General features: G+C 35.4%; 1 protein-coding gene across 9 annotated transcripts in view; it reads right to left on the reverse strand.

Moving 5' to 3' along the window:
* The window catches only part of LOC106748175, a 43,832-nt gene that overhangs the window by 30,437 nt on the left and 1,373 nt on the right, over positions 1–12,022 (reverse strand). For 2 of the 9 annotated variants that reach the window (XM_014626431.1, XM_014626439.1), the window contains exons 2-12: positions 11,132–11,666; positions 10,604–10,740; positions 9,270–9,534; positions 8,859–9,132; positions 7,640–8,781; positions 7,306–7,478; positions 6,855–7,233; positions 4,833–6,748; positions 4,514–4,742; positions 4,237–4,434; positions 3,771–3,845 (exon numbers count right to left, since the gene is read on the reverse strand). In XM_014626431.1, the coding sequence (XP_014481917.1) occupies positions 3,771–3,845; positions 4,237–4,434; positions 4,514–4,742; positions 4,833–6,748; positions 6,855–7,233; positions 7,306–7,478; positions 7,640–8,781; positions 8,859–9,132; positions 9,270–9,534; positions 10,604–10,740; positions 11,132–11,365 (5,022 nt within the window). In that variant the 5' untranslated portion in view covers positions 11,366–11,666. Of the gene's footprint in view, positions 1–3,770; positions 3,846–4,236; positions 4,435–4,513; positions 4,743–4,832; positions 6,749–6,854; positions 7,234–7,305; positions 7,479–7,639; positions 8,782–8,858; positions 9,133–9,269; positions 9,535–10,593; positions 10,741–11,131; positions 11,667–12,022 lie in introns of those variants that run through there. The other 7 variants (XM_014626478.1, XM_014626449.1, XM_014626496.1 and 4 more) reach the window with 7 other exon arrangements.

The raw sequence follows: 12,022 nt of genomic DNA on the forward strand, positions 1-12,022 counted from the left end.
TTTGTATATAATACAATAAATAATGATTTCCATAAAATAACAAAAAGAAAGAAATCTGGCATTTAAATTAATATATTAAATAAATACAGCACGCAAAGTGGTTCCTTCGAGAATGTATATGTACATTATACAATGGTGCAAGATGATAATCTATAAAAGAAGTATGTAAAAAAATTATAAAACGTAAAATATTATAATACTTATAGATATCAAAATTTTAATATAAATGTTATGTGTTATAACATCTTACACATCATGTGTATAGATATTATGAATATACAAAGATCGTTTGATAAGTTCTTAGAGAAGATATGAAAATATAATTTTTATTTTTCAATATAATCTCCCTCAAATTCAATATACTTAATTATAACAATGTTCAGGTTTTTTCATGTCTTCTATATAATACAATTTATCTTTCTCGTCGAAATAGCTGTTTACAACATGAATTACTTAAATATTCGAATTAAATCTTTTTCCACCCAATCATTTTTTCAAGTTTGAAAATAGAAAAGTCGCATGGAGCTAGATCTGAAAAATACAATGGATGGTCGACTGATTCGAAACGTAATTCATGCAATTTGACCATTGAAACTGCAGACGTGTCAGTTAGTGCATTGTCCTGAGGAAAGAGCTTTCTTTTTTTCTTTGCCATATGAGAACATTTTTCCTTGATCGCATCATTAAATTGATCCAATAAAGATGCATAATACTCTCCTGTAATTGTTTTTCTTTTTTCTAAATAGTCGATGAACGATATTCTATGCACATCCCCAAAAATTACCATAACTTTTCAAACTGATGGAACTGTTTTTACCTTTTTTGGTACGTTCATCAGGAAAAATTAATTATTCTGACTGTTCTTTTCTGATCGATCTATGTTTCATCAACGGTTACAAAACGACGTAAAAAATCCTTTCTTTAACAAACCTTGAACTTTTCTAAACAACGTTTTGAAAGTTACTCGATTCGTTTTTGACCAATTGTGAGCAAACACAGCACTCATCTTGCAGATAGCTTTTTCATACCCAATTTTCACCTAATATGCTGTAAACTTGATCTATGCCTGTAATCTCAACAATCTCATGCATTTTCACTCTGCGATCTTCTAACACGATATCATGGATTTTTTCGATCATTTTTAGTTATCATTTTTGGACAATTTGAATGTTGTTCATTACTTGTGATTGTACGACCATGTTTGAATTCAGTTAACTAATTATACAGGGTGTTCCCGGGTTAAATAGTCAAACTTGAAATATATATTTAGGACCTCAAAACAAACAAAATTTTCCCGAGAAAGTGCTCGCAAACGCTTCGTTCAAGAGATATTGATTTTTCAAATTATAGAACTGTAGGAATGAATAATGTCGAAATGTCTCTGTTTCTTGTTTTGAAGATCGCAGGTCATTGATAGGCTTGTGTTTGTAAACAAAACTCCTTTTACAAATAACTCTTAGTTCGTTGAATGCTTTCATGAAATAAACTAGTACAATTGTGCCTCATACGTATTCTTTTAGTGAATATGCTGATATGGTATATTTATATGGGTTTTGTGATGAAAATACTAACGCTGGTCACCGTGAATATGCCGCGCGATTTCCGAACAGAAGATTGCCGAATAAGTTTGTACTTTCTTCAACACTTCAACGATTAAAGAAAACTAGGTCATTTAATATGATGCCCCGGGCTGATGGAGTTTTTGCACCGCTGCAGAATGAAAGAAGAACAGCCATCATATTGCAGCATTTCAATCAAAACCCATTAATAAGTACCCGAAGATCTGCTTCTGAATTAGGAATTTCATCCACAATCATATGGAAGACACTCTGAGCCGATGGATGTCATCCATACCATTTTCAACGTGTCCAGAATTTATTACCGGCTAATATGCTACGCAGGAGAGCATTTTGCGATTGGTTTTTAAACCAAACAAATAATAATCAACAATTTTCGTAAAACATTTTGTGGACAGATGAGGCCACATTTACCAGACAAGATATTCTCAATCAAAGAAATAGTCATCTTTGGTCATATAAGAATCCACGAGCAATCCGTGAACATTTCCAACACGGTTTTCAGTGTAATGTGTGGTTAGGAATAATGGACAATACTTTAACCCTTTGACTGCTATGGGCGCATATATGCGTCCAGCGAAAACCATCGGTGTGGCCTATGGGCGCATATGTGCGTCCGGCGCAAGCCATCGATGTAGACTATAGACGCAAATGCGCGCTCGGCGAAGGCTTTGGCTGTTTACTGCTGTCTCATGTCTTTTGTTTATATATAGAGTATTTATGTTACTTACTTGTTATTTGTTCAATTTTTCAATTTCCAATATCCAAACACATACATTATAACTATCAAATTATGGCGTTTTAAAACTTTACTATTGATGAATAAACAATATATATTGAAAATAAAAAATGATTGGATTCATTTTGCAGTGGACAAAGTAATAGTAATTGGATTGTGTACTATATTATAATGTGTTAATACGCCGTCGATAAGATCCATATTGCGCGCAAAAGTATTCAGTCCCCAGCGATCGCTACTGCCAGCCGCACGCCGCTCACGCGAAGCGCTTCAACTTAGAGCAGTTAGCAGTCAAAGGATTAATTGGACCCCATTTTCTATCAGCTCACTTGAATGCGAACGAATTTCTACAATTTTTGGATAATGCATTTTATGACCTTTCGGATAATGTATTTTATGATCTTTTGGAAAACAATTCTTTAAATATGAGAGTGAACTCCTGGTTTCAATTTGATGACTGTCCTGCTCACTATGGCAGAGGTCCCCGACAATGGTTTAATATTCATTTTCCCGGAAGTTGGATCGGTCCTGGACCTGTATCTTGGCTTCCGCGTTTACCGGATTTAACATCATTAGATTTTTTTGTATAAAATGCTCTCAAGCAAAAAGTATATAAAATACCTGTTAATGACCTTCAATCATTAAAACGTAAGATAGTGCAAGCGTGCGAAGAAATTACAGATGCACAATGTCAATCGGCCATTCGTTTTGTCATCGATAGATGCAATGCTTATCTCCAGGCTAAGGCCATTATTTTGAACAAAATGTTTAATAATTACATTTTGATTACTGTAAAGCAATAAAAAGGATAAACCTAGATTATTTCGACATTTTTCATTTCTATATTTCTGTAACTTAAGAAGTCAATATCTCTTGAATGAAGCGTTTGCGAGCATTCCAGAAGAAAATTTTGTTCGTTTTGAAGTCCTAAATACATATTTCAAGTTTAACTATTTAACTCGAAAACACCCTGTATACTGTTGTATTTGATAAAGTGCGGACTTGCTTAAAGTATCATTCATGTTTTCGATCATTTCTGTAGGCTTTAAGCCTTTCAAAAACAAGTATTTAATGACTGTTCAAATCTAAATTTTATCTATTTTGAAAAGAAAGCAACAATAGTTCACTTTAGATAGCTGTCACAACAAAACTAATTGATGAATCTGTTTGAAACTTTGTACGTAGAAGTTGAATGGATGATAGACGTCAACTACCATATTTGATATTAGCAACTCTATCTCATATATTTTCTAGGACTTATCAAACGACCCTCGTAAATGCGTCATAAATGTATCCTATAATAAAACAAAATTATAAATGACCTAATTAATGTCCACAGATCTAGGGTATAGGTTGGTTATTGCAATAAAATGAGGTGTGTAAACGTCCACGATTGATATGATTCTGAAGTATAGGATAAACGGGAGGAAGGATGGTGGGATCGATGAACTCACCGAACGGTGCCTACGGTGGACTTTGTACGACGATCGGTGGCTGCTTTGACGTGTTAGCGAGCCATGTCTCACCTGCTGCGTCCAAAACCATATACACCAATTATATGTGCACTCTAGTGATTCTACGTTTATAATATAAGTTCCACACAAAGTTGCTCCTATGCGTTATTTATTAATAATTATTCCACTCTCTGAATGTAGCTTGGTTTTAGACGAGAATACAAAGTGGGGTCTACTTGAGGAGAAAATGACCGCACTATTTATACGAATTATTATATTTATACACATACGTATGTTTGAATATTATATTCTCCACGCTTACGCGTCAAAAGTATCCGGCAATAAAAATATTATTAACAGAATCTGCGAAATATGATGTAATACCGCGTGAGTATTGCATTGTACGTTGCATCCTTGACAATAATATGGAAATTCAGTTTACGAATTAATGTTAGAAAAATTTTACCTTAGCTGTATCGAGACTGTGGTCACGATCCCTAGGGCGTCGGCTTGTAACCGGGCTTCCACCAGCAGATTGATCGGGCGGACCGTGCGCTACTAGGGGTAGAGTACGTGTAGGATCCAAGCGTAATTGCTTGACGATGTCTTCGATTAATTCTATAAACGTCTCGCATTGAGACTGCGGCAAAAGATTTTCCGCAACCTAGAGGAAATATCGAGGGGAAAGGTATAAAATAAAGGAAAACAGTGAGACAACGATGCATCAACACGTATATTCTCACCAAATTATTAGCGATGTCCGTAGGTACCATATCGTCCCGATCGAATTTAAAAGTAACAGTCTTTTGTTTACTCGTATCTAACTGACATTCGACGGTCATTGATTGTCCTTCGCCACTACTGACAGACAAGACCGTTAATTTGATGCCCGGCTTCTTACGTTTTGTTCCAGAACGTTTTATTCGGCTTCTCTCGGAAGTGGTGACACTTTCGGAATTTTCAGATGTGATTCTGGAAATAAAATATCGAAACATTAAATTTCCAATATTTCTCGTCTTTTTATGTATTTTTTATATATCAAGCTTTTCTATTTCACTGTACCCATCGTTCGATACTACAGATTGCTGATGCTGTTGCTGCGTGACACCCGCTGCGGCGGTTGGAGGAGGTGCGACAATTTGATCTTGCTGCAGAGTAACTGGTACATCTGGTGGCAGAGATTGAATCGAATCCATAGTATCTTGTTTAATCAAGGAAGACCTGTCAGTCGTGGGACACTGTTCTGTATTCGAAAGAAAATGTTGCTGCAGATTGGTAGATGATTGTGCCGATATGTTCGCGACGGGTGTTATTGAGATCGAATTGGGCATGACACTTGCACTCTGCGAATATTGCATCTGCACTAGAATATTTTGCTGAGATTGAGGCTGATGGCCGGTATTAGTGAGCAAAGTAGGCGCACTCTGCATATTAGGAATTGTCGAAGTTGGTACATTCTGTATCACTTGAGTCACTGCTGACGAACTGTTGACATTTATGGCTGACGGTATGGACGCCTGAACCTGTGCTGTTGGTTGAATATATGATTGCGACGACGCAGGAACTGCAGCCGCAGACAGATTTGTGTGAGAATAAATCTGCGTGGCAGTTTGAGTGGACGACAAGATCTCCACGTGGCCAGAGGGATTTGTGGACGTGGTGTATGTGTGAAAGATCTGTTGCGGCATCGACTGCTGATACAGAGAGCCGGCTGATACATATCCCGAGGAACCAGTAGCATTTTGCTGGTAATATTGTTGACTCTGAACAGGAGGTGAACCAACCGAATGTTGATGTATCTGTTGCACATGCTGAATCTGAGGCTGCGCATATTGTTGTTGTGCATGTTGAAGCTGTTGATGCATATGCTGTTGCTGCGACAACATCTGCATCTGTTGCTGCACTTGAGGCTGCATCTGTTGCTGCACCTGATGAGGAATCGGTTGTGGTACGCTCATTTGGTTTAACTGTATGTATTGCTGTTGCTGTTGATGTACATGCTGCTGCTGTTGCATTTGCTGCTGGGATATTGGTTGTTGCGGTATTTGCTGTTGCGATATTTGCTGTTGCGGCACTTGAGGGAATTGAGGCTGACCTTGAACATTTTGCGGGGTCGAACACTGCGGAGAATTCGCGCTTAGATTCTGTGGCACATGTTGAGGATATTGTTGTTGCTGCTGTTGTTGATACTGCTGTTGTATTTGCTGCTGATATTGTATCTGCTGCGCTTGTTGAGGTTGCACAACTGACGTTTGTTGTTGGATTATCGGCTGTTGTTGAACTAATTGCACCGGCTGCGGTTGCAAATTGTGCTGCTGAGCTTGTTGTGCGGCTGACTGCAATTGCTGCTGTTGAAGAGGTATCTGAGTCTGTTGCAATTGCATCGGCACTTGACTTTGCATCTGCATACCAATATTGGATTGGATTTGCTGTTGCTGTTGTTGCTGTTGTTGTTGCAGCTGCATTTGCTGAAGTAGCAATTGCTGTTGAAGCAAATTCTCAGCTGTGTTGGTCGTAGCATCGGTCTCTCTGTCCAAGCGTCCCTTCTCTTCTTTGGCTTTACGTTCCTCTCTTTCTCTTAACAGAGTGGTAATTTGCGATTTTAACATCTTAGCCACTGCTTTAGCGTCCTCCTCTAATATGAGGCTGGACTTCGCCATTTCTAGTGCTACATCCTCCGCGTTGTCGGCCTGAATATCAAAGTCGAATTGTATTGCCTCATTCTCTTTGTGTTTATTACTGCGCTTCTTAGGATCCAGCACACGCAGTCTGAATTCAACGCGCGACAGCTCGGTATCCGCAACTGCTGAATCCCGTGATACCATCTCCAATTTTAACCCAACGTCGTCTGCGAAAAATTCATGATTGAGTAAGTCTTTGACAAGCGGCCGTTCCTCTTTCTTCAGACGTATACACATTTCTATGATATCGCGTACTTCCGGATTTTCAACCTTGTCATAGCTCTGCGGCTTAACACCCTGTACAATATAAATAGATCATTATTCAAAATATATTATCATTACAAACCATTAGAATTACATATTTACACATAAGAATTTGAAGTAGAAATATATAAACACACACCGATACCACACGTTTGTATATTTGCGCTGGTCCTGTACATTCGGAATATGGATATTCGCTAGTAGCCATTTCGAGCATACACATTCCAAAGGCATAAACATCTACTGATTCATCATAATGCTCTTCGTACATCTCGGGCGCCATAAATTCTGGAGTTCCAATGACACTCTTCGCAAAACTACGATTTTTTAATGTTGCCAAACCTAAATCACCAATTTTCACACTTCCTGTCGTGCCTGTGATAAAAATATTATCGCACTTCAAATCGCGATGGATAATGGGTGGTGATCTAGAATGAAGAAAACTCAGGCCCTTTAAAATTTGCCGACACCAAGATTTTACGACCTTGGGATTGATCTTCTTAAATCTCCTCAAATACCTGTTACAATATAGATAATAAAAACCATGTCAATGATAATGAATATCTATGAATATCTAAGGAGGAACTTACGTTTTCAATGTTCCTGATGTCATAAGTTCAGTGACTAGTACGATATATTTTCTACGGGTAAGTGTAACTTCCCAATAGTCGTAAAATCTTACAATATTTGGATGCTGCAATCCTTTTAACATTTCTGCTTCCTCCCTAAATCTTAGTCTTTCTGTCTTATTCAACTTTTTCTCCTGTAGGAAATAAAAATATACATACATCTTAAATACATAGTCAAAGTTAAACTTAAAAGACAGTTATTTATTAGATTTAATTAAAAAAAAATTAACTCAAAACAGTTGAACTTCAAAGAAAAAACTCTCAGTATGGTATTTCACATAAAAGTCTAGCTCACCTGCAATTCGCACCAAGCTACAGCTACACCTGTCTGGGTGTCTAACCCACGATAAACAGTCTTGAAACTACCACGACCAATTTCCTCTTCAAATTTCAAGAATCTTCCGTCTGGCGAAATACCTATAGCTTTTTCTTCATCGTCATCATCCTCAACAGCTTGCACTTTAACTTTCATCAATAAATTTTGAACCTCTTCCATCGCCATCGTTTTTTGTGACAATTTTTCATCCGCTTTAAAGTTTTCGTCGAGTAACGGACCAATAAAACCTTCTACCGTTTCCTCTTGAGAGACTATATCCTTTTCAGGATGTTCTATCTTCGTTTCATCACGCAAATTCTTATTCTGCACTTCTTCCATCTCGGTGTCTAATGGCGGTACTTTACCTAATTTACTTAATGATTCGTGAAGTGCTTGTGTAGCCACTATATCGCTAATACTAGTACCATCGTCATCTTCGTATATTGTCATTCTCTCCTCCTCTTCTACCTTCTCTACTTCTGACGCCTTGGCTTCCGTTATTTCTTCTAATACCTTTGACGTTACAAATCTTGAATTTTTAATTATTTCTTCACTGATTGCTGCACTATCCTCCATATCCGTCTTATCGTTGCTCACAGTCTTCATGGTGTCTGTGGTTTCTTTACCCACAATGTCACTGCCATCCGTATATTCCATGGATTTTCTACCTTTTACTTCTTTATTTTTACTATTGTTGCTTGTGGTACTCATTTCTGCATCTATTGGTGTAGAATCGTCTATATCTTTTCCTAGATTAATCACTTCAATGTCTTTATTACTATGATGTTCGATCATTTTTTCTGCAGAATTTGGATTCTTATATTTTTGAACTTTTTGCTCATTGTTATTAACAGATTTTGCACCAACCGTAGAACTCGGCAATAATTTTTGTTTATGATTTGTTATAATTTCCTGATTAATTGATTTATGTACGGGAACTGGTTTTATCGGCACAGCAGTTTTTTGTTCAAATTCAGCTAAAATCATGTGTTGTACATCCACAATGTTCTCCGATAAATCAGTACACTCTGAGAGACTATTATGTTCCACATCTGCTTCATTCTTGCTGAATTTTGCTTGTTTCACTTTACTAATTGGTGTAGAAGGTGTAGAACTAGATCCTGTATATAACATAATAAGAGAAGCATTAACATATATAAACTTTAGTTTTTGTTTTTTAACATTGTGAAAATACTACCTGGTGTCGCAAATACATTCTCCGTTGCTGTAATCGCTTCTTCGGCATCGCTAAAACTACGGTCATTTTCATTATCTAATGATAATGAATTCACACTTTGCGTGGATGACTTCTCTGTAATGCGCAGAGCAGATAGTACTTTTTTTTTGGAAGATGGCGAGTTAGTGGTAAGACCGTTGCTAGTTATAGACAAAGAATCAGTATTCTGATCATGCCTCTGTGTTCGAATTTGTTTTTTGGAGAGGCTAGCGGAGCGACTTATATTGGACAATACCTAGAAAGATATTAGACTGCTGTAAAACTTGAAAGATGCAAAGACGTTGATCAGTTATATCAAATTTAATGATGCTTTCGAAATTACGCAATTGTCAGTAAATGCAGTTCAAAGCGAATGAATAAAGTTGAGCTAACTTTTCTATCACCAGTAGTGTTGGCACTAGGACCTGCTTGCGCGACAATAGATAACTTTCTTTGGCGTCTATGATTATGTGCGTGGCCGTGGATCCTTTGAGTCGTGACAACTGTGCAAGGCCCTCCACTTTCCTGAGAGGCTAAGTGGCCCACTGCCAAACTAATGCCACTTTGGCTACTGCTACTACTGGCCACCAGCTTAGGACATAAACTAGACAAGCCACCACCGGATCCACCTGAAGAGCGTTGCCTGTTTGTCTCATACCTGAAATTTGATTCAAATGATGTATTACACTGATGTTATACAGGTTTTATTTCATTCAAATAAATAAATAATATCGATTCTGATCTCTTTCGACTTTTCACATTAGTTAGATCTTAAAAACGAGACATACAATTTGGTCTACCTCAAGATTTAGAATATTATATTAAGAATCAATAATACATATTTTTTAAATTAATGAGAAGTTTGTTTCCGTGAAATTTAATGCTTTTAATTAAGATAATGAAAAGCGTGACGTTTGCACAAATACATATACATGTATGTAACAGAAATACTTCTATATTGTATGTAATTAGTGTTATTTAAAAGGAAGTGTTATTTATAAGTTAATTATAATGTAATTAGTGTTATTTATAAGGAAAAGCATAATTATCTGTACCAACAGTAGCATTGGTGCACAATAAACTTATAGTGTAACTACTAATTGATTTAATACAGTATATTCTCGATTACCTGAGCAAGATAGAGTCCATCTAATTATAGACTATAACTGTATATATTTCTATGTAAACAAACATTTCTTCAATACACATGATATTATTGATACTTGATGCCAATACCACTTATCTCAATATCACTGCTTCTATCCTTTCAAAAAATATAATATATACAAATGTGAATGTAAAAATCTTATAATTTATCATACATAAATATTAATTATTAATTGAGATTTAGTTTGAACTGCTTACTCTCAAAACAAACCAGCTTAAATTTTGCCAACATTACTAAGATTACATAGTGATATCGAAATAAATTTAACAAACTATAAAAACAGACTTTTAAATATATAACCGATCTTTCTTCGATTGTAAACAAATTTATTTCTATTTTTTTCAGGATCATCGAGAATCTACTAAATCAATAAGATCACACAAACGCGTAATTAATAATAGAATTTTATAAAGCAGAGCACTTTAAAAGACTCAACAATATTCATTGTAATCTGTTAGAAACAAATTTACAAACAGTAAAAAATGTTTAGTAAATTAATAATAAACTGTAACAAATGACAATGTAAAAAGCATGATTTTTGATACAGACATCATTATACCTGTCCTGCCTGCTGTGGCCAGATGAGAGAATTCCACGCACTGTATTGCCTATAGCTGCTCTCTTTTTGGTCTCCCTTTCTCTGTACCCCCCAGATCCAGTGCTCACCTGATGATCCTGACGATTACCTTTATCACCCTAGAATACAAAAATTGAAAAGAAACGTTAATTGCATCACATCAATTTTATTTCACATAAGAATAAATGAATAAATAGAAATAATTACAAATAATAAATAACAATTTCTAAAGTTTAATTTTGGATGATATACTCTATTTTAAATATACAGTAGAGTTCACAGCAGCATAATACTCAAAACAACTATCAGAACATAAAGTCACAATATCACAATATAAAGATATATGATTAAGAAAATATATATGTATATGTATATATATATATGTGTGTGTGTGTGTGTGTGTGTGTGTGTGTGTGTGTGTGTGTGTGTGTGTGTGTGTGTGTGTGCGCGTGTGTGTGTACACACATATATACATACATGCATGCATATATATATTTCTTAGAATCCCACCTTTAAACTGAGAAGCTTTATGTTTAAGTTAGAATTCGTGTTTGTTGGAACAGGACTTAGGTCACACCGAAGCCGTCTGTGTGATTTTTCAACTAGTGGTGGGTCTTCATCTATCTCCAATTGACTTCCAATCGAGAAAGCACGTGATTGCGTTAATACAATATCGTCTGTACTGTGCTTATGACTGCTATTCACTGAACTCACTGTTTTGCTGTCATTGTAGCATCTCGGCATTGCACATAACCAACTTTATTTAAGACTCTATACTTCACAAAATTATTTCAACTATTCTGCGTTTCTTTCCTTTCTCAACTTTACTCTGATGTAAAGTTAATAAGAATCAAACTATCATCACTTCTTCTCAAGGTAATCAAATTAAAACTTTTCTGATTAAGATTATCTTTTAACAAAGCAGTCTTTGTTATAAAATTTAAAATATCCGTATCTGTAACATTTTGGGGTTACGCTACATATCCCATCATACTAACTCCTGAACCACTTAACAAATTTCTAGTATCCAAGGAGTTGAAAGAATCTGAAATCAGAAAATAATTTAATTTAATTATTGTATGAGAATTATGAAGATTAAATTAACATTTCTATGTTGTGTTTTTGTATTTCATCAAATTGTATAATTATATTCATTCTATCTTGTGTTTTTGTATTTCATCAAAAGCAAAATTTTTATAATCTTGAAGAGAAAAAGAAAAAGAAAAAAAAATGCGAAAGAATTAAATCTCTGTGCAAAAAATATGAAAGACATCAAATTTCTATTTTAATTTATCAATAAATCCAAATTAAAAAATCTTATTTATTAATTTAAAAAAATATAATTATTTTAATTTTTAATCGTATGTAAACCAGTTTAATTAGAACATTAATGATATTCTT

The sequence above is a fragment of the Dinoponera quadriceps genome, unplaced genomic scaffold (genome assembly GCF_001313825.1).
Source record: "Dinoponera quadriceps isolate SergipeBrazil2010 unplaced genomic scaffold, ASM131382v1 scaffold191, whole genome shotgun sequence".
NCBI lineage: Eukaryota > Metazoa > Arthropoda > Insecta > Hymenoptera > Formicidae > Dinoponera > Dinoponera quadriceps.